This window comes from Malaclemys terrapin, chromosome 1 (genome assembly GCF_027887155.1).
Source record: "Malaclemys terrapin pileata isolate rMalTer1 chromosome 1, rMalTer1.hap1, whole genome shotgun sequence".
Taxonomy (NCBI): domain Eukaryota; kingdom Metazoa; phylum Chordata; order Testudines; family Emydidae; genus Malaclemys; species Malaclemys terrapin.
The window spans coordinates 196,025,183-196,048,825 of record NC_071505.1 but is presented as its reverse complement, the minus strand read 5'-3'; the positions used below and the strand labels follow the sequence as shown (position 1 = coordinate 196,048,825).

The 23,643-nt window shown below is 42.2% G+C and overlaps 1 protein-coding gene across 1 annotated transcript in view; it reads right to left on the bottom strand.

Moving 5' to 3' along the window:
- Positions 1–23,643, bottom strand: part of LOC128835381 (mucin-17-like) — a 47,610-nt gene that overhangs the window by 2,142 nt on the left and 21,825 nt on the right. The window contains exons 3-15 of the mRNA XM_054024862.1: positions 22,993–23,247; positions 20,536–20,648; positions 17,744–17,963; positions 17,422–17,559; positions 14,710–15,756; positions 13,589–13,834; positions 11,069–11,181; positions 9,617–9,836; positions 6,429–6,566; positions 6,015–6,152; positions 4,537–4,620; positions 3,780–3,892; positions 901–1,099 (exon numbers count right to left, since the gene is read on the bottom strand). Coding sequence (XP_053880837.1) covers positions 901–1,099; positions 3,780–3,892; positions 4,537–4,620; positions 6,015–6,152; positions 6,429–6,566; positions 9,617–9,836; positions 11,069–11,181; positions 13,589–13,834; positions 14,710–15,756; positions 17,422–17,559; positions 17,744–17,963; positions 20,536–20,648; positions 22,993–23,247 — 3,024 coding nt within the window. The remainder of the gene's footprint in view (positions 1–900; positions 1,100–3,779; positions 3,893–4,536; positions 4,621–6,014; positions 6,153–6,428; positions 6,567–9,616; positions 9,837–11,068; positions 11,182–13,588; positions 13,835–14,709; positions 15,757–17,421; positions 17,560–17,743; positions 17,964–20,535; positions 20,649–22,992; positions 23,248–23,643) is intronic.

Here is a 23,643-nt window from a genome sequence, read left to right as displayed (position 1 = left end):
TCACATCATGGACCAAGTATGGAGACTCTTCATGCCCCCTCCCACCCAAAGCCAACCATCTGTAGCACCAGCCTGGCTGGTGCAGAGCTGGCATACACTGCAACAAGGAGATCTATATCGTTTCCTTCCTTCTGTGTAAAGAGAGACAGGATTTGCCACATAGATCTTTAAATATAAGAATGTACCCCAGAATATTCTACTTTCACACTGCTGAGGAGAGTTATAACATGTTCAAAATAGAACAGTAATCTACATTCCAGAGGGAATGAGCTGATGAAGAGGTGCAACAGAAGAGGGGTGAGGTAGGGGGCCCAGGCCCATCCCCGCTTAGTTCTGAGCAGAGCCCCACTCCCAGCCTTTCCTCCTGGCCATGCTTGAGACAGCAGCGTGTGGCAGCCCCACGACCAGAGACCCTTGGCCCACACAGGAAGTAACAGGCTGGGGCACCCACATCCCTGCCCCCTGCTGGAGTCCTGGCTGGGGGTAAGAGGCTGGGGCCTTCTACAGGGAGCAGGAGCACTAAGGGCCTGCAGGACTGCCCTGCCTTGGCACCAGGGCCTCAGGTTGGCATGTCCCAGCACTTCCTTCCCTGGGTGCAGCCCTGAAAACCTGCCTGTAACTGGCTCTGTCCTCTGTCATTCTGAGCCATGCCCACAGGGCACCCTGCACACCACCATCCTCATTCCCTCACTGAAGAGGGGTCCTTTCCCTAGGCTCCCTCCTTAGGAAAATTCTGGTTATGCCCCTGTGCTGATGTGAATGTTATTTGAAAAGTTAGCATAAAAGATATGCACCTTGTAGAAGGAAAGAATTATTTTTAACAATTTCTGTGCAGTGCATGAGATTAGATGCTTTCAGGTCCCTATGCCATAACTAATAAGATGTTTTAGTAACACTTACATTGTACTGTTACTTCAGTTTCATTACCAAACACATTCTTTACTATTTTACTTAAATTTGCTTGAAGAGTATTTGCGTCAATGGACTGTTGTCCTTGTAGTAGAGAAACGAAATAGGCGATCACACTCCCAGGTCTGAATCCAACCACTATGATATCAAAGCTGTCATCTCTCAGACTAATTCGCATTTGTTTAACAACCTGGAAAAATGTAAACCAACATTTGTTCCAAAATGTCAGAGGCAGAGCAAGAATTACTATATACATACACCAGTAAATTTATTTTTTGTACACATCACCCTTTTAAAGCAATACTTTTAGAATAAGAAGTAACTGAATACATTTTTTTTTCTATAGCACAAAATATTTATTCAAGGAAGGTTCTCTTGGCGATGTACAGTGCATGATTTAAAGTATGAAATCAGAACTTGATTTTTGGCGTAGCAATCTATAGTTAACTATCAGTCGGGAATTTGTATGCAGTATCCTTCTTCACATGTATATTGGAACCCAGCAGCACCTTACTGCTATATTTACAAAGCACATATAAGATTTCTAAGGTTACTTTTAGGATCCCTTCAGCCTTATTAGCTTGCACAATTTGACTTCAAGTGTGCTCATCCAATGCGTACACATCCAATGGTAGAGGTTGGAAATAGGCGTTTAAAATGGATATGATAGTGCTACTAGTCTAGACAAATAGCATGTATAACTTGTAGAGCATTATTCACTTTGGGCTGGTCCACACTAACCCCCCAGTTCGAACTAAGATACGCAACTTCACGTAGCTGAAGTCGAAGTATCTTAGTTCGAAATACACATGCGGCAGGCAGGCTCCCCCGTCGACTGCGCGTACTCCTCTCGCAGAGCAGGAGTACCGGTGTCGACGGCGAGCACTTCCGGGATCGATTTATCGCATCTAGACAAGACACGATAAATCGATCCCAGAAGATCGATTGCTTACCACCGAACCCGGAGGTAAGTATAGACGTACCCTTTGTTTTATCGTCACATAATCAAGAGCCAGACATTTCAAAATGACTGGGCAAAGGAGAGACAGGAGGAAAGATTCTTCTCACAACCACTCCAGTATAAATCAAGCATAACCTCCATTGGCTTTATTGGGGTGACTCCAGATTTACACTGGTGTACATCAAAATGCAATTTGGCCCAGTATTTCCTACCAGATAGAGGAAAAGTACTGATAGTTTCCTTCCTTCTAGGTAGGCCTGGTCAAAAATTGCTGTCAAAACTCTTCATTAAAGAAAATATTTCACAAAGTATCTGCTTTCCATGGAGAATTTTGATTTTTTTTTGTTGAAAAAACAAATGCCTAAATAACAAAAAAATTGGATTTGGAAACACTGTTGTAGTGCCAGCTGGGAGTTGCCTCATGTCTCCATTCTCCTTTATGGGCCACACTCCCCAGCTGGACTACATGTTCCATGATGCACCATGGCCAGGGACTCCCATAACACACTTCTTCCCAGCTCCAAGACCATCATGGGAGATGTGAGAGGAGAATAGGAGCATGGGGAATTTGACTATACTTCCCATGAGGCACCATGACAGCATTTCCAACCCAAAATATTTCACATTTTTGATAAAATTGTCCACAGAAATAGAAAACATTTTGTGACTTCAGAGGAGGGTCTTTCCCCAGCTCTGTCACTGTCTAATAATAATCACTATTGCCTTGAGCAAGTCATACAAGGCCTGATCCAAAGTTCATTTAAATCGGGAGGAAGACTCCCTCTGTGTTTGGTGAACTTTGGATCATGCCCTTTAAAAAGTCAGTTTACCCCTCTATAAAATGGGGATGCTAATAACAACATTGTATGAACGTTCAGCTGATGTAATAATAATAATAATATATGGAGATATCCTATCTCCTAGAACTGGAAGGGACCCTGAAAGGTCATTGAGTCCAGCCCCCTGCCTTCACTAGCAGGACCAAGTACTGATTTTGCCCCAGATGCCTAAATGGCCCCCTCAAGGATTGAACTGACAATTCTGGGGTTAGCAGGCCAATGCTCAAACCACTGAGCTATCCCTCCCCCCTTATGTAGTACGAAGGAATTATTTACTGCTTGTAAAATACTTGGAAATTCTTGGGTGAAAGCTACAAAAGACACGCTAAGAATTCTTTTCTTTATTATTCAAATCAATGACAGTCTATCCCAACCTTGCAATATTTTCACTCTTCAAGCTGGCTCAGGCATGTAAGTCTTTTTGACAGGTGAATAAATTATCATTAGTTTTTACATTATCATCATGGCAAGGTAGAGTAGATTTTTTTACCTGCCTGGTACATTTTTCATGACAATTTTGCTAAACTGTTCTATGTTATGTAATGTTTCTGAACTCCCCTCCTCCCTTCTGTATTCCACCAGCACCCCCTCCGGTGCCTCAGCTGCCAGCGTAAGGCATTGGCCAAGAGTTACAGTATTCTACTGGAATTAGTCAAAGCCCTACATCTTACAAATATTTTTTGCAGCATGACTTTAGAACACTATAATAGCTACTCCTATAGACATTTATCTAACAGGAATGAAAGAAAACAAAAGGGATGAGGAATTCCCCTCCTTTTTATTTAAAACTTTTTAAAGTTCCCATTATTAAATATGGTACATCTGAAAACTGAGCAGGCAGCCAAAAGCTCCTTCTCTGCCCTGATGATTCTTTTTAGGCACATGCTTTGTGTATTATTTTCACTGTACAAGAAGGGGTAATTTTTTTCTGCTTAATCACATCAAAATATTCAGTGAGATACCAACCTCTGCGAATGACTCTGGGGCTCATAACAATATTATTAGTGCATTTCCAGATGACAAAGGAGGACAATTTACAAAATGATAATCCATTAGAAAGTCAAACTTACGTCTGTTGTGATGCTTTGGGACAAATTCTGATACCTTTGACTTTCAGAGTTATAAAGTTCAGGACCAAACACCAAGTTTTTGAACAAAATTTCACAAGCAAAAGCTTGTTTACCTGTGGGAGGAAAAAGAGGTAATAGATTCAAAGAATTCCTGACCTTCACTTGTGTCTTCTTGTTAGACTTTCCTATCTCATGTTATTAATGTATTATATTAATTTTATGTAAAAAGTAAATTAATTAAATAAAAACAAAGGAACTCATCAAGTCTGTTCATAGAATAGATTACCTAGTACAATCCTCATCCCTCCCAAAACGTGTCCCACATCACAGTGGCTGCCGTTTGCTTATCATCCCTTGCTATCGTTTGTGACCATTTACAGTGCTCCCACCGAACTCAATGGCAACACTTCCTTTGATTTTAGTGGGAGCAAGATCAGGCTGTTAGTTCTGGCTCCTTCAAGATGCACTCCATGCTAGGAGCTGAATACCCGCAACTCCCAGGAAGTAAATGGATGATCCCTACCCAAGAAGAAGACACTTTAGAAGCAATTGTCTTATTTAAAAATAAAGACTGAGGCTGAAAGTGAAGCTTTGGTGGAGGGAGCATTCACAACTATAGGCCAAAGAAATGTGAACTTCAGGTGCTAGTGGAACTCACGTACCAAAGTAGAGCATAAACTGTATACCAAAAACACTTGCTCCCATGTGGGATGTTACCCAGCAATCTGAAATGAATCAGGAATGCTTAAAAACTTACTTGAGCATATCCGATTTTTGGAGTCAAGACAGTCATTATTTTGTGTTGAGCAACGGTTAGCACTGCTGAAGCAGAGAACAGGGTCTGTAAAGTAAATAGCAAACCAAGTTAAGTGATACTCTTAGATACAGAAATGAAATTCACCCCGGGTAAAGGGCCATTGAAAGCTGTATATAACACATAAACACTAAGAGGCTTTAAGTGGGACAGAAATGGTATATATAAGCCTTGTAGTGGCCCTTTGCCCAGGTGTGAATTCCATCCAGTGGGAGAGATGATGGGAATTTCCAATGGAATTATATGTCTGTAAAGCAGCTAGCACACTTTTAGGTGTGATCACCCTAGTTATGGAAGAAAGCCTGTATTAAAAGGTTCTGTTTTTCATACAAAAATGACAGAGCTGGGGAACAAAATCCTCAGCCCAGCCTGTTGTAGCCGGCATGGAGTTATTCCCATTGATGCTACCATAATGTACGGGGAAAGCAGCGGATGCTCTCATGCTATTTCTTGGGAGTATCATGTCGCAAACACCAGAGAACATATGGAATGGGAGATCCATTCTTTCTGGTGCATGAAAAGATGCAGCTGGATCACCTAGGGCTGGATCTCTCCATCTCATGGTAAGACCCACACAAGAGAGTTAATAGGGGAGATAAGCTTCACAAGGTTCCCCCCACAAAGTTCCACCCAAATTTTTCCACTGGGCAGGTGGGGTGAGCCATGAGTCCTGATCTTAGGCCCTGCAGAGCCCATGGAATTCATGCATGTCCTCGAGGATCAGTGGGAAGTCAGGGCTAGCCACACGGAGGCCCTGCTGGCCTGGGGAACTGAAGTTCCAATGGAGCAGTGCTGCCAGGGCTTCTGCAACTAACAGCAGTCCCCAGCAACCCTACCCATATCTCGTTAAAGAGAGTTTCTTGCTACAAAGGGGGTTCTGCAGGAAAGTTATTACAGCGCCAGAACTTTTCTGGGGACTCTAGGGGCCAGAGTGAGGGCCGTTATATGTCTCTCTTCATCCATTCCCACTCAGTGCAGAGTTGCCCAGTCCCCTCCCCCAGCCCACCTAGTCTTCACCAAGTGGAGATCCCAGCCTTACACAGAACCCACCACGGGATCCTAGGTAGACTAGGGAAAGTGCCATGGATGTGTCTGGGCCCATCACTTCTACGTGGGAGGAAGAAGATGTGGGACGGGAGGACCCTGTCAGGGCACAGATCTGTGGAACGATATCTGCCCTCCGTGTGGAGACAACTTTCAGCCCCATATCCTGTGCCCCTATCATACATAATAATAGCTTTGAGAATTCCACAGTATGGATCTCCAAGTATACCATTTAGAATGAAGCTTTTATGTGTAGAGAGTACAAAACAACGTTTTTGGTGAAATAAGTGTGGCCTGGGAGAATTTATTTGAGGTTTTTCAGCAACATATTGCAAAATAATGTTTTCCTCAGCACCAGTAAGCCAATATTCATTTACCTTTACATTGTCTTCCAGGATTTGTTGGATTCCCATCTTTTATTCCTGGATTACAGTTACATTCATAACTTCCTACAGTGTTGTTGCATGTGGCCAAGCGTGAACATGATGACGTGTTAGTAGCACATTCATTTATGTCTATAAGTTAAGAGAAGATCATGTTTATAAACTGAGATAACATTTTCCCCCTTCTACTGTATAAAGGCAGATGGACACCATAATACACACGAGACTGAAAATTAATTTTTCACACTTGAAAAATCACTGTATGGAAGATTTAAGCAAACAATTTCAGTTAATACAGATGTAAATGTAATCAGTTTGTTTTTACACATAAACTTGCATTGGGTTAATCAAGATCAGATTCATATCAGTGCACATCTCTGAAAGGGTATCATAGTCTTTCCTTCTTACCTTGGCAATCTCTCCCTGGTACACGGGGACTGTGGTCATAGAATCCATCCTTACACTTACAGGAATAAGTTGCCTCTTCACGGATGCATGAGGCATGTTCAGAACAGATTTTTGATCCTGTTTCACAGCTGTTTCCCGCTGTAATAAAGTAAATATTTGCCATATTAAACGCCTCTTGGAAAAAATGAAAATATTAGTGCTGTCTAAAAAACAGAAATGCCATTTCACATGAAATTCTGATATTTCAAAATTTCCTTTCATCCCAAATCAAAATGAAAAGTTGACATTTCATGTAAAAGTGGTTGGTGCTCAGTGGGAGGGTCTGGGTGTGGGGAAATGAGACTCGGGGGGGTGGGGGGTCTGGGTGTGGAGGACTCAGTGGGGGGTCCGGGTGCTGGGGGAGTGGGGCTTGATGGGGTGGGGGTCAAGGTGCAGCTGGATGGAGCTCAGTGGAGTAGGAGTCTGGGTGTGGGGGGGCTCATTGGGGGAGATCTGGTGTAGTGGGGTAGGACTTGTCAGGATGAGGGTTCGATGGGTCTACTTAACAAGGAAGTCCCAGCTGCTGCCAAGGCTCCCGCTTCCCTCCATGATTCCCCTATTCCCTTTTCTTTCCCGTCTCATCCCCCTCCCGCTCTGCCCCATACCCCACCCCCCTCCCCTCACTCCCACATTCCCTTCCCCTGCCCTATTCCACCCCCTTCCTTCCCCATTGCCTCTTACCCTCACCCACTCACTCCTCCTTCCCTCATTTCCCCTGCTCCCCTTATCCAGCCCCGCCGTGGGCACTCACTGTTGCACAGAAAACAGGAAGGCTCCCAGCACACATAGGGGAGCACAATTGGCAGTAGGACCCAGGTAGGTGGCGTTCAGCTGCAGAGTTAGCAGAGCTGAGATGCAGCCTCCTTCTGCAGGGCAGCTCTGCGCTTGCAGAAATGGGGGGGCAGTGGCATAACCTTGTGTGCCCCCCATGCCTCGCCTCTGTTTGGGGATGCAATCTGCCCCCCCCAAAATTCATCCATAGTCATCCCTCCCCTCCCCACGCATGGCTTCCCTTTGCTTCTCTGCTGTTTTCTGCAGGGAAGCACAGGAATTCTGCGAGGGGGAGGGGCATTTTCTGCAGGCATGCAGTCCGGCAGAATTCCCCCAGTAGTTATATTATATTATATTTATTATATTAAAGACAAAATGATAATGTCAAAACCAAGGCTTTGACATTACCAAAATTAAACATTTTGTTAATTTTTCCTCAAAAATGTCAATAAAGTTGATACGTTCCTATGAAACATTTCAATTTTGTCGAAGCAGCATTTTCTGATGAAAAACTGTTTCATCAGAAAATTTTTGACCAGCTCTAGTGCTGACACTAATGACAACCAACTTTCTATTATTAAAGCTAACATCATACAGAAGTATTTCCAACCAAAGAGATGGCACACATGCTCTTGTATTATTTTCATGTCATGTTTGATTTTTATTTCTGAAAAACCAGAAGCATTGGTTGCACTCTTCCCTTTGTTTTATTTTTTAAGGCAACCAGTTACTATAAGATACTGTCTGTAACTTGCATTTTCCTGCCATTTCCTAGGGTATAACTCAGGAAGATAGTAGGCAAAAATGTGCAAACTTTGGTTCCTAAATCTATATTTAGACACCTAAATAAAAATGGCCTGATTTTCAGAGGTGCTTAGCAATGGGTGATGTGGGAGAATGGGAGCTATGGGTGCTCAATATTCTGAACATCAGGCCACCTTATTTAGGTGCCATAGGGCCCAGTCCTGCGGACACTTACTGCTTCGTGTTTACAAATTGTATGTCCTAGTGAAGTGCATTGAGTGCAATAAGACTGTTCATGAAAGAAAACATGACACATTGCAGTCCCTGTTTGCAGCATCAAGCACTTCATCTGGATTTGGGTGCATAACTTTAGGCGCCCAATCTTGGCATTTTGGGCCATAATTTCACGGGATTACTCATGTGGATAGAGTCAATACAAGCATAAGCATTTGCAGCATTTACTCTTTAGTCACTGTTCTGGCAAGAATAATGAAGTAAAATTACCTGAACACTGACTAGTTTAACTCCTAGGGCATAGATAACGTAGTAAAGGTAGATCTTCCGCAGAAGAAAGAGTTTGGGAGACTTCCCCCCCGCACACACACACACACACACACAACTTGCATCAAGTGCTCCTCTGCCATATTGAATAATAGGATGCACAGCATGAACAAAAACAGTGAAAGGTACAATTACTGGCATCATTAATCGTACTTGAAAGACAAGGGTGTGGATCAGCCTGGACAGCTAGATTTCTAGCTCTGCCTTGACCCGGAAATTCCCTTAATGCCTCTTGGAAATGTAGGAAATATAGAAACGTAATGTTCAGAGGCATTGTGCTTCCACCATTGTCAGTCCTCTAATTGATGTAGACTTGCTCCAACATGAAGCAATTAGAGAACTTCTGAGAATAACGTCATATAGCTATGTACTGCAGCCAGTGAGCTTAGCCATATGGCAAGAAGCAAATCTTCCAAAATTAAAACGTAAGAGCCACTCTAAAAATATTCACATTTCCTTTGTAAAAGTAGCCCAGCTGTTAATTTTGTCTGACAGTGAAGTGAAGGAAATAATGCTCCCAGCAATTGGAAAATTCATACAATTTGGAAGTATTTTTATTAATCAATAACCAAACACAGAAACAGTTTGTTACCTAGCTTTAAGCTGATGAGCATTGTATTGTTATCAATGTTACTTAAAAGTGGCACTGGCTATGTTCTCAAATCAATGTTTGTGGTTTTAGCCAAATGTGTAATACTAGCACTTGCATGGCTAGTAGGCTAACGGCTCTCTTGTGCTTTTAAGATGCCTTTCTGGGGGCTTTGCAAAAGGCTCATCATCCCATTGAATCCTTGGAAAATGTGCAGTGTCCTCCTTGCTCTGCCCCTAGCACTCAATCTCATACCCACTGCCTCTACAGAGGTCTTTCCACTGAGATCAGTGGCTGTTGAATTGGGTCTGCATTTTCTTATGGGTTCTTGAACATCTGAAATAAAGAATAACTCCCCTTGTGTATTGGGTCCTAAATTCAGAAATCCCACTACAGTAGTTTTTACAGGCAAGTCATCGTCATTGGTAAACACAGTAATCGCAGAGTATACCAGAAAGAGATTCCTGTGAGCACTGGGCCATACCTTCTATAAAAGTGCTGTTGAAGTCCACTCGCCCCAGAGCGCTTTTGTTCAGGGCTTTTATTAAAGCATCGAAGACCGTTGTTTGTGTTAAGTTTTGTTGCACAGGCATCACCATGTTGAAGAGCACAGTCACACTGCCATTGCTAAGATTGTCAATTACTATACGCAATTTCCGCATGTCAAATAAGTTTTTGAACTCGCCTGTCAATTTTTCCCCTATCTGTAAAATGAAAAGTAACAATAAATCTGATTTTCTTTCACCTTCATAAATTCTTAAACCAACTTTTTGTGGTTTCATAACCTTTCATAAGAGCCACCGATAAAAAAATAACCCGCGTATAGGAATCAGTTCTCTGTTTCCCAAACCATTTTATAGACCTTTCAGTTTTAAATGTAACTGTTTGATGAACTGCCGATAAAGGAATAAAATAAGCCAAATAATGTAAAACATTCCTTATTAATTTACCTGTGGTGGTATTTAAAACTCTAAAAACAAAACAAAATTCCCCGTCCTGGGGGAAAAGGGGAAGAGGAACAGAAAAAACAGCATTTCACCATGTGATTCCCATTTTAGCCTTATCTACACAAGTGAATGGAACCATTTTTAATTAAACTGATAGGGCATCTCCACTGTAAGCACCAGTGGTGCAGTGGGGCCACATTAGCCATGATGATTTAGGTGTAGGTCTGTTGCAGTTTTGTGCTGCATTCACCCAGCAGGGTTTTGCACCATGACAGTCAAAGCCACTCTGCAGGAGTCAGGATCCAAAATCCGGGAAAGGGCAAGTTGCTGCGGGTTGGAGGGGCAGCCACTGTTTACAGCAGGATCCCCCCCATTACTGCTGACTCCATCAGAATTAATTTACATGCTTTCTCCTTCCACCCCTTGCAACCCATCTCTGAGGGGAGTTCCAGACACAGCAGCCAACAGGGAAGCTCTTAGTAGCATGGTTCTTGCAGACAGGGCCGGCTCCAGGGTTTTGGCCGCCCCACGCAGCCAAAAAAAAAAAAAAACCGCGATCTGCGGCAGCAATTCGGCGGGAGGTTCTTTGCTCCAAGGCGGAGTGAGGGACCGTCTGCCGAATTGCCGCCCAATACCTGGACATGGCGCCCCTCTCCGGAGCGACTGCCCCAAGCACCTGCTTGACAAGCTGGTGCCTGGAGCCGGCCCTGCTTGCAGAAGCTGTGTTACCAAAGGATCAGACTGAGATGGAAGCTAGTGGGAAAACATGGGGCCTCTGCCCAGATGGCCCTGGCCTTCCGAAATCCCAGAGTTTTAGGTGGCTCTCAGGGGGTCTGTTGGTTTGGGAGGCCTAACCCTCTGCTACTTCACCAGTACAGAAAATCCCCCTGACACTCCTCCAGAAGAATGTGACAAACTGTCCTCTAGGCAGTAGTAAGCAGTGTAGGGAATGATAAAGCCCATAGATATTTTGAAGCAATGAGTGGTACCTCGTCAGTGAAATTCTTTTCAAAGTCTTTAAATGCTGTACTTGATTTGTTTCTGTACTGAGGGTTGAACACTTTATCTATCAACCTGGTTTGTCCTTTGAAGTTTTTGGATGCTGTAAAGAAATAGAACATATTAAACATTCTCCCCGAAGAATTAACCTAATGACATTGATGCACTGGGTTTACTAGACTGAGCAAAAAATAATCTTGGACTGCCACAATCAGCCTAACCTCTGGGACACTTTGGAAGGAACAAAGGGTTTATAAAAATCATTACTTATCCAGTCAATTTTAATTTTTAAAAATTAGCTGGAATGAGACAACTTCTTCAGTCAGACAATATTAGAATCTGACTGTGCAAAAAACCTTGGGTCCGATTCCTTTATCCTTCTCCACATGGAACTCCCCTGAGGAGAGTGGGGGGTTCCATTTGTAGAAAGCACGCAGGGTTGGGCCCATCGTCGCATTAAAACAAAGGAGCAACGCTTCTAGGCAAAGTCAGAGAATGTAAGCAATGTATATTTTGTCCTGTTATTTGATGTCCTTTTTGATATTGAGTCTCTAAATCCAAACTAGAGCATCATCAGGCATAAACTGAAAGACACAAAGGCAGTATACTCATATCTGAGAAGTCTGAATCTCCTCTCCAGCACATCATTGTACATTGAGAGTAATCCCTTCAAAATCAATAGAATTGCACTGGTGTAAAACTGGAATAAGTGAGAAGAGAATCAGGCCCCAGGAATTCATGCACATTGCTGAAATTACACTACAATATTTTAATTCATTTAAAGCCCCCGTTTGCCATTTCCTTAGAAGAGAGAGAGTGACAGCTTGTACTGTACAGGCTTGTGCAGCTAAGTCAGCCTTGTAGGAACTGATTTTCAGAAGTACAGTGCACCTGCGATTTCATTTGAAGTCAGTACGTTCTTGGCACCTCTGAGGACTTGTCTACATGGGACGTTAGTGTGCAGCAAGCCAAGGTGTTAATCTACAGCTTGCCGGGCAGTAACGTCCTACATGGACACTGGTACAGCAGCACATTAAAAGTTCTGTAGTGCACTTTGAAGTACTTTCATTTCAAACAGCAGTACCTCAAAGCCCATTACAGCACATTTAGTGTGCAAAAGCAGTGCCCACTTGGTATGTTACTGTGCAGCAATCTAGTGTGCTGCAGATTCACACCCTGGCTTGCTGCCCACTAATATTCTGTGTAGACACGCTCTAAGAGTCAGACCCACGGTTACTTGCCTCGTTCCTGGAATTACACATAAGGAAATATGTATTGTAATTCATATGAAAAGTCTTATGACAATGATACACTAGAGCATTATGATGATGAACAGAATATAAATATACAAGAATGAAAAACTGTTACATGATGCTACTTGTGTGTCTAAGGTTGTAGAATTTTTTTTATCATATATGTATTTTTTAGAAATAGTATGTGACCCTATAATTAATACTGTTTCATCATTCCTAGGCATAATAAAATAATAATAATAAATAATAATAATAATAATAATAATTAATAAAACATAGGGGCACAGTTAAGGTGGCTCATGCAACATTAATTTTGGCATTACCTTACTTTTGAGTGTTAAATTTGTAACAAATATTCAATGGGATTTTTTGTACAGAATTCTTTATTTAAGTGCCATGACTGCAAAATTATACAGAATAACTCCTGCTTAAGCAAGTAGTCCTCTTGAAGTCAATGGGATGAGTCACATAAATAAGAACTATTCACATGAGTAAAGGTTACAGAAGTAGACTCTAATCCAAATGTGGGCAAACTATGGCCCGGGGGCTGCATCCGGCCCTTCAGACATTTTAATCCGGCCCTCAAGCTCCAGCCAGGCAGTGGAGTCTGGGGCTTGCCCCGCTCCAGCTGGGGAGTGGGGTCAGAGGTTTGCTCCACTCTGAACATGCTGGGGCTCCGCACAGCTCCTGGAAGCAGCAGCACTTCCCCTCTCCGCCTCCTACGCATAGGGGCAGCCAGGGGGCTCCGCACACTGCCCCCGCAGCTCCCTCTGGCTGGCAACCACGACCAATGGGAGTTGCAGGGGCAGCGCCTGCAGACGGGACAGCACGCAGAGCTGCCTGGCTGCACCTCCGCATAGGAGCCGGAGGGAGGACATGCCACTGCTTCCAGGAGCTGCTTGAGGTAAGCGTCGCCTGGAGTCTGCACCCCTGACCCCCTCCTGCGCCCCAGCTCCCTGCCCCAGCTCTGATCCCCCTCCCACCCTCCAAACTCCTCGATACAAGCCCGGAGCACCCTCCTGCACCCCCAACCCCTCATCCCCAGCCCCACCCCAGAACCCGTACCCCCAGCCAAAGCCCTCACCCCCTCCCGCATCCCAGCCCCCAATTTTGTGAGCATTTATGGCCCGCCATACAATTTCCATTCCCATATGTGGCTCTCAGGCCAAAAAGTTTCCCCATCCCTGCTCTAATCTTATCTAAAAAAAGATATCTTATGAGTTATTAATAAAAATGATTAGATTATCAAGGAAATACCTGTCTGAACCGTCATTGAAGTATTGGTCTTCTTACCACAGGTTAAAACCTCCACAGATATTATATATTCCTGGCCGGGAAGCAAATGTTCATATGCTATGCTTGTTTTATATGTAGTGGTTTTTTTCACCTCTTCATCTCCCAACAGAGAAGCTGTATAAGCTATACCGCCACCTTGTGGTGTCCAATTGAATTGTATCATATCACTGGTTACAGTCTCAAGTTGTATGGAAAAATCAAGTGAAGCTATAAACAAAAAGATCAGTTTTCTGTAAGTGACACATTTACCCACATCTGTGATGCTAAAAATAAATACGTATGAAAATTAAACATTGTTATTAAATGATTTCTTATGTAAGGACAATTTAATACTTTGGGGATTTTCTAGGCTAGTGTTAAGGGACAAAGATGTACATGCATGTCTCCCATTGAATCAAACCATAGCTCTGTGCACCTACCTGAGGGTAGAATCCAGCCCCAAGCTCATTGTCTCCCTCAAAGCTGGAAGGTAATTATTTCCTCTAAAAATGTAAATTACATTCTAAAATATTAACTTGCATTATCTGATATATCCAAAAGAAAGTTTCATTCTCCTTTTTTAATCTCTCACCACAAATTAAAGATGGCTTCGCTGATAACCATAATCAGAAGCGGACAGATGGCTCTAAAACAGACTCCGATCTCTTAATCATGGCAGATTTTTTTAAAAAGCAGTCAAGAACCCAAAAAGCTCAGAACGAATTCTATCATGCTAATGTGTATACAGATTGTGGTCATGGACATTGCGCAATTGTGCATTATAACAACAGTCACAGCTCCCAACATGCAGCTTTATCTGGGCAGATAGACATTTTTGTCCATGTCAAGCCCTTCTGCACTCACTGTGGCTCTGCATAGGTTCAGGGAGGGACTCCCGTCGCAGATCTAATCATGCATTCTAGCCTTAAAAATAATTCAAATAAATATAGCTTCTATAGGATTTTTGGATCATTCTTTCCTAAAGACATATTTTACTAGAGATGTTACTTCCCAATTAAAGTACCTAGTAAACATAGAATTATATTTTCATAGCTTATATCACAATTTCTTTTTCTCTTACTGTGCAATATTAATTAACTCACTGCAAGCTCCTGATGTGGTAGTTAAAATAGGATTTGTTGTAGACCCTGTAACTATAACTGTAGACCTTGTCGTCCTGTTGAAAGTCTCTGGAGATGTTGAAATCGTAGACCTGTATGGAGATGTCACAGGGATTGTAGAAAATGTTGTTGGCATTTTTGTGGTTGAACTCCCAGAAGTAGTGCTGGGTTCCACAATCATAGTTACTCTGGTCGTATGAGTAGATGAGGTACCTGATGAACCTGTAGAAATTCTTTCTGTGGAATAAGCTGTAGACGATAAGGATATTTGTGTGGTGGAAACAGGAGAAGATGTCTTTGTGGCATCTGGAAGAGTACTTGTGGAAGGAGCTGTAGATATATCATTAGTGTCCATAGTAGAAGAAGGCCTAGAAGTGCCATTTGTTAGCACTGCATTAGACACAGGAGCTGCAGTGGACTGCGTCACAATCGTTCCTAAGGGAGTAGTCAGAGTTGCTCTGGAAGTATCAGCAGATGATATATTTGATGACCCTGTAGAAATTCTCTCTGTGGAAGAAGCCGTAGGCGATAAGGATTTTTGTGTGCTGGAAACAGGTGAAGGTGTTTTTGTGGCATCCAGAAGAGTACTTGTGGAAGGAGCTGTAGATATATCATTAGTGTCCATAGTAGAAGAAGGCCTAGAAGTGCCATTTGTTAGCACTGCATTGGACACGGGAGCTGCAGTGGACTCCGTAGCAATAGTTCCTAAGTGGGTAGTTTCCAAGGATGTATTATTTACCGAATATGTATATGTGGATATTGTAGCTACTGATGAAGATACTGGCAAAGTTACATGTGTTTCAGTGGTGGCAGGTGTTGAAAAATGTGTCTCTGTAGTTGCTATTGTGTCTGTGGTTGGATATATGAGTGATGTAGATTGTGGACTCAGCATTGGTAATGGAACTGTTGTGTTTATAGAAGTTGCAGGTGCAGTTTCAGATTTTTGTGTGGGGCTAATGCTTTCAACAGATGGCTTTGATGTAGATGGCTGTCTTGATGGTGCAATTGTCACAGGCTCTCCAGCTGGTTCTATTATAGAAAGAATAAGGCAACATTAAAATCAGAGATGGAGAACATTATTTTTAAATCATACTGAAATGGAATTGCTTCTGCCAATCAAAGTTGCTGTCCATCTACCCAAGCACAGTCATGCAGGGCTAGATTGTTCCCTTGTCTTAGTCAGCTAAGCAGGAGAATAAGGAGAAGTAAGGGCCACACACCCCTTTGCACAATCTCCCTGGATCTTGGGTCTGGGTCTCATGCAGAGTGCAGCCTCTGCTTTCTGGATCATTGCCCCACCAAGAAAGCAGGTAGGGAATAGACAGTTTTGGCTCCACCGGCCCTACTTGCTGTTGAGAGTAGATGGCGAGCTGCCCTGGGGAAGTAAGCTCACCATTTCAAGAGCTGTAGTAACTGAATTTTCCCTGTAGCAAGATGAAATCAGGGCAGGAATTATGAAGCTCTGTGCCACAATTCCTTTTCAGGGCTTTTCCTGGGGCCACAGCAATGCATTACACCTTACTCAGGACTGGGACTAATAGCTCAGTCTGATCCATAGTTTTCCCCAGTTGTGTAGTTCCCAGTACTCTGGTTGGCTCTGTGTATCTAACTTGCAGAGTCATCATGCAGTTATTTCTCAGCAACTTTACAGAATGTGAATCTCTGTACTCTGATTGGCTCACAACTCTTATTTGTTAAGCTAAAGGTGAAGCAGAAGAATTCCAAAATGTAGATGAAAGAGAAGAAAAGAAAATAGGGTTGTGAAGCTGCTGGAAGGGAAAATGCTTTTTATATGTTTTAAGTCAATATAATAACTTGAGAGTTGCTTACTATTAATTATGTACTAAACAAAGGGTTCAACCTCAGAGTTTATATACCCAAAATATAGTCCTTGTGTTGTAAACAGGAATCACTCTTCAGTTACCATTGTGATATGACTATGGACCCAATCCTACATAACTTTACTCTTATAAATAATTCTTTATGCAGCCAATTTGAAGCCATGTCCCTGTCTTTTAAATTTGGATTAATCTTTCTTTCCTTTTAAAGGACCCACATATTTCTAAAGTACACCTGGGCCAGACTGTGAATTTTCATTAAAACATTTCTCTTGAGGAGAAGGAGAGTGTTGTGTTAAGACGCTGCACTGGCATTTGGGAGAGGGGGGTCAAAACTGGCACTTCTACAAACTTCGTGTGCAAATTACTTCATCTCTCTTTGCCTCAGTTCCCCATTTGTGAAATGGAGATAATGATACTTCCTTTCTCCTACCCTTTATCTGCCTTATCAATTTAATCCCCAGTCCTGCAAACACTTAGTAAACAAATGACTCATTCCATTGTACTCTGTTTCAATTGGACAACACTGTGCTTCAATTCACCACATGGAGGAGTGTCAGAAAGGCAAGGCCTTAGAGTGTATGTCCTTCAGGGCAGTGAACGTTTCTCTCTTATTATGTATTTGTACAGAGACTATCACAGTGAACTCCACTATTGGTTGGGGCCTCCTGACAATAATGTAATAAGATAATAAAATCATCATCATCAACTGTTAAGATTCAACCACGTTTTATTCTAGTTATTTCTTTTTCTTATTTTCTTAAATAACTCATTTATAAGTTTATTTTTAAGAGTCAAATACAAAGTTTTAGAAAATGACCATCTAAAGAGTTTTGTGAATTTAAATTCATCTTACCTCGGCAATCTCTCCCAGGTACACTGGGACTGAAGTCTGTGAATCCAGACTGACACTGACAGGAATAAGATGGCCCACTAGCGTGGCATGTGGCATGTTCAGAACAGTCATCTAATCCCGTCTCACAACTATTTGTTTCTATAATGAAGTTGAACAAACATAAAAAGAACAATTCTTTAACTCATCATGGAAAAGCTGAAAGTACAATTAAATGACACAGTTCACTGCCAGTGCAGTTGTTTTCACATAAAGTCACTATCAGTGATAAACACTATAATCACTAAATATAAAGAAAACAGTTTGTATGAGCATTAGGCTATACCTTCTATAAGTGTACTGTTGCGGTCCGTTTGAAATTCTGTACTGTTGTTAAAGGCCTCTGTAAAAGCAGTTGTGAGCTCTGTTTTTGTTACATTTTCTCCTACATCCAAAACAATCATAAAGTCCACAAATATGCTGCCACTTCTAAGATTGTTGATTACTATACGCATTTTTCCTTCGTCTAGTAACCTTTGCATCTCAGGTGGCAAGTTTTTTCTTATCTGTAAAGTAAAAAAGTTTAAATTATTCAATTTTCCTTTCTTAAGGCAAAAAGTACCCTGCATTGTTCAATTCATTTGAAAAGCATTACTGATAGTGGAACCAAATGCTTATAGAAATCAGTTCTACGACCTTCAAACATTTTCATAACTCTCATTTATTAATGGCAAATGGTAAAAAATTGCAAGAGTTGATAGGGTTAAAAACTGTTTGAGAAAGAGATCTACAAATCAGAGGTCGTTCCCACTCCCCTTGAGGATTGTAAGGTGTACAGGACTCTCCCAGTTGTCTAGGTCAGGCCCGTTCCCTTCCATGAACACTGGTTTAGAACAGCCTTTGGCCCTCAATTAAAACCAAATTGAAATCCCCTACTTTTAAATCTCTTCTTCCTGTCTCCCAAATTCTGCTTTAGTGGAAGTTCTGAGTGGTATTTAAGTGTAGTAACAAATTAGCGTTTTCTGCAGTAATCCAGTTGGAAGGCCAAGAATCACTGTATAAATATGGCAAGACCCAAATGAACAAAATGTCCACATGTGTCTAGCCAAATGGAGATGGGAAAAGGCTCATCTTTTCACTGACACTATGCAGGAATCAAAGAACATGAAACTATCCATAGTGATGATTAGATACCAGAGTGTCATGAAAGAGCAGTTATTTGGGTTTGGGTTTATGCTGTTGGATACATGTTTTCCTCTCACTTTATTTTTCACTTGCTTGTTTTTAGCTCTGTCTAACCACAATGAAGCACATGCAATAAAAAAGAAAAAATAGTAGAAGATCAAGTCCAAAGTCTACGTATGCATTCACAATCTTTGGAAGTATGTTTACTACCAACACGTTTTGTATTTCAGTTATTGGAAAGACTTTAATAAAAAAGTTATGTTTAAAAATAAAATTTAGCAATTATATCACACTATTCATGTTCAAAGCATTTTACAAGCGCTAGCTGTGAACTTCCTTAACAAAGGGGGGGAGAAGCCCCTGCAATACAAAGGAACAAATGCCAGTGTTTGCACCCTTGCTACATTCTTCACCTTTTCTAGAAACATCATCCCAATTTTTTCTAGATAGAGCTTTGACCAACTCACTCTCATCCAAGGCCCGACCTCATTTGGAAGTGGAAAGTGTAGAGAGTACACTATGTAATCTCACTATATCTCCTAACAGGCTCCTTCTGATGAGACGGAAACTCCAAAATCATGTTTGACTGACCCTCAGGGCATAGAAGTAATTGCTCCACAGGGCATCGACAAGATCTGCCAATCTTTTGTTACAGTCTTTTGTTTGTTATGGCATACACACAGAGAAGTTAGATAAAAAACATAAAATACTCTTTCTGGAATATAGCAGTGTTACACTACTTTATTTCTCAGACTCCAAAACCCTAACATATAAGCACCAAAAATGGAGAAACAAAGCAGACTGCTCCCCTAAAACAGCGAGGCAGAACTCAACCCACCGTGCTCTAGACTGGCTCTTTGCAGATTGACTGCTGAAGACTAGATTGCACATTTCCCTCCAGAGCTCCCTCAACTACAAGACAGACCAGTAAATTCCTTACAAATTAAAGTAATAGCTTATCATTTGGATGGTTAATATAACATATCATTGAAATTAAAGGCTGCTGAGAGATTTAGGAATTAGAATAGCCCCCAAGATTGATCAATCCCTTGAAAGTGATGGTCAACCAAAAAGATTAGTGCAGTGTCTTGGTGTCCCAGGAATAAGGTCAAATTGAAGGGGGATCAGGAAATCTGAGTATGTCAAAGGACACAGAGATGCTTGGCTGAAACTTTAGCAGTAAAATCACTTATTGGGAAAGATAGAGACAAGGCAATAATGGTCAAAACTTGTCTGTGTCAGGGGATGATTCCCTGATCAAGAGCATAATACCTACTCACATGCAAGAAGTTGGTACCTTACCCTTCTCTAAGGAGGCACTGATGTTCTCAAAACAACAGGGACACAATGACTCCCTACTGGATGTTGCTAGCCATAAGACAGGAAGTCACTGGTAACAGACTGCATTTCTCCCTATACAAAAACTCTCAGTAAATGAAACTGGTGAGAAATTAACCAGAGAAGATTTCACATTTGTCTGCTGCTGGTATGACTCATCTACCTAGGAGGTGACCTAATCCAAATCTCATCAGTCTTATCCTCAAATAAGTGGATAATATTTCACAACAAGAAACACCTGATTCTGCTTCTGGTTAATGCCAATCCAGATTCACTATGCAGTCCAAACCTAAATTCAACATTCACTGGCATTTCATGGACACCATGGTGGGAAAAAAAAACCCATCACCTCTGTCCCATCTCAGATCTCAAAAACTCATTCTCCTTCAGTTAATACCACTCTGGGCCAGAGCGTCATTTAAACTAAGGACCAATAGGGCTTTAGTGTAAATGAGAGTTCATGCATCACTGTGCAATAATTATCACTGGTGTTCTAATCTCCAACCAGTGTGTTCCATCCGTGTAGAACGCGTGTGAGCTGGTTCTCACATATATTTGGATTAGGAACAGTTCAATAGAAAACTAATTTTATTTGAATAATCCTGGATATGATACCTCCCCAATGAACTTCTTTTCAAAATCCTTAAATTCTTCACTTGATTTGTTGTTATACTCAGGTTTGAAATTTTCATTTGTAATCCTGGTTTTTCCGTCAAATGTTTTAGCTTCTGTAAAGACATTGAAAAACAGTTCAGCACAGTGCTGCAAGAATGCATTTGTTACATGAAATCTTTTGGCTACCACCCAGATCAAACACAACATTGGCATGCTACCTTCACCCCAACTTCTGGGACATGTTGAAAGGTAAAAGAATTGTAAAGTAATCAAAATGAATGTGATCTATATCAATTTTTAAAAGGTTAACGAGAATGAATCTACCGTAAGCAGGAGAAAGTGGACCTGGATTCTACTGTTTCTACTCAAAAGTTTGTCATATTGAATTATTTAATTAGAGCTAATAGCACAATAATAAAACTGTTACTGGGGTATGTTGGGTTCTTCACTGAACATTTTAGGAAGATATACTTTGGTCAGTTTATTTTATATTCTATTTCAAAAATGGTTCTCTGTCTAAATACAAACTATAATAGCACTAGGCATAAGTTAATGTAGGCAGGATGTCTTCATCCACTAAGACACTCAATACTGTACTGTAGCAGGGTGGACACCTGCTCCTGCCTGGAAGGGCCTGAGATAGCCCAGGGAGGCACCGCAGGGGTGAGTCTGCTCCTCTACATGTGGTGGAGAATGTGGGCATAGCGGTCTGCCCCTGACACATGGGGCCAGGGCAAGGACTGTGGGACAGTTACCCAAATCAGGAAGTGGATTAACTGACGGTGAAGAAGAAATGAGAGACTATTATTGGAGAGCCTGTGTGGCCCAGCTTGCCGAGCAGCAAGTGGGGCTGCTTCAGCTGCTGCGGGGGAGGGCACAAGGACCTCATTGGGGGCCAGGCACCTTGGGCAGGAGGCCGGTGCCAAGGCCAAGGAACTGTTGGGCCTGTGGGGAACCAGGACACTTGAAGAGGGAGTGCCCTTATGGAACTCATAGGGCCCAGGCGAGCCCTGAAGGAAGGGCTATGCCAGAGATAGACCATGGACAGACTTGAGTGCCCCCTGTGAAGCCAACAGGGGGGCTCCAATTGTGTTGGGCCTGTGGGGAGCCAGGGCACAAGAAGGGGGAGTGCCCTCATGGAACTCGCAGGGCCCAGATTAGCCCCGAGGTGGTCAGGGGTAGGCACTGGCTGTGCCTCCTCTGCCACAAGGGGCACCGAGGAAAATGGCCTAGCCCCCAAAGAAGGAGGGGGAGGCCGCAGGACCGGGCTGGGTCCGAGACTGCCCTGAAGGAGTGGGTGGTGACGACCAGGGCCCTAGAGAGGGGATTGTCAGGGGCAGGGAGGCCCCAGACAAACCTGGGATCCCATGGGGGAGCTGAGAAGGCTACCAGGGGAACCCAAACTCTGGAGGAAGGGAGCAGGCTGCTCCTTGCACTGGAGAGCCTGCAAGCAGAGAGGGATTCCCTGCGGGCCCAGCTGAGAGGAATGCTGAGGCGTTAGGGATAGATATCCCCCCAGTGGTGGGGATAGGGGATGGGAGTTCCTCAGGGAGGGGAGACCCAGATCTGTGGGGTACTGCCAGGGGGCAGCATCCCAGTAATAGGGGCACCAGGTCCTGGTAGGGACACAGGGGCCAGAAGTAGGGACAAGGCAGATCACCGGCCTGCAGAGGGCGCTCCAGACGCTGGATGAGCTGATTCCCCAAAGCAACCAGTAGGGGGCGCCGCAGGGGTGAGTCCGCACCCTTACAGATCTTAATGGGAAGTGTCTTCAATTCACACCCCAATTTGCTATCCTAATTTTGATTTCTGTTCTATTCTTCTAGGTAAGATATATATATTTCTTTATCAAATATATATATTTGAAACCTGTAATGTAAGATGGAAAATATCCAGAATAAAATATAACTTATCTACTGTATCTCTCTGTCTTTTGCTTAAGATATACCTGTATGGGCCAAATCTTTTCTTTACTTACACGTGTACAACCACACTAATGGCAGAGGGGTTGTTTATGTGTAACTGAGAGAAGAATGGCTGTCATGTCTTTCTATGGAATTAATGTCTTTCAGGGGCCAGTTTCCTTTGATTTGTCCCAGATTTTCTGAGTTATAGACATGACAGTCTCTGAGATTCAGTGCTACATCATTTAGGGCCCAATCCCAAAAGTACCCACAACTTTCATTGAAAGTCAAATGAGTTGAGGGTGATCAAAACATTACAAAATTAAACACTTATTTTTCTGTTCATTTGCATGATGTGATCACTACAAATGTAATGACTGATCCATCATCACTGAGTGCACATCTGGACTTCAGTGTCCATGATATGGCCAAGTCATTTCAAGATTTATCCCATTTATATCGAAGAGAGTTTTGCCTGAGTAAGGACTTCCAAATTTGGCCATATATGAGTTACTGTAATAAAGAAAAAAATATTCAATAATGAAGGCCATACCTGTGCGAACTCTCTTTGAAGTATTGATCTTCTTAGCACAAGTTAAAACTTCCACAGATATTATATATTCATAACCAGGAACTAGATCTCCAAATGCTATCCGTGTTTCGTTCGTAGTGCTCTTATTCCTCACCATGTTATCCCTCAACAGATACACAGTGTAAGGGCTATCTCTTGTCCCACCTTGAGGTGTCCAATTCAATTGTATCACTTCACTGGTTACTTTCTCAAGTTGAATGGAAAAAATAAGTGAAGCTATAAACAAAAAATTAAGTTGCTGTAAGTCATGGATTTGCTTATTTTCTGTGAGTCAAAAAATAAATCTTAGTTTTCAAATTCTTATTTTAGGTAAAACTAAATTATTTGCAGAATTTATAAGTTAATAAAATGCTTCAGTACAGTCTAGAAATAAAGTTATGGTCTCAATATTTAAGTCACTACTATATTCTAAAATACTGTCTAACCTCTTATTTGTTACTATAGCCTATTTGGCTGTATTTCATTTGTTTAGTATACAATGCTCTAAATCTTCTCAGGCAAGAGGCAGTAGTAGACACGTAATAGTTCAAAATTCTGATTTCAAAAGGTCCACATATTTCAACTACTGGATGAACAATCCCTACATGTAGAACAATTTCTGATTCCCTGTAT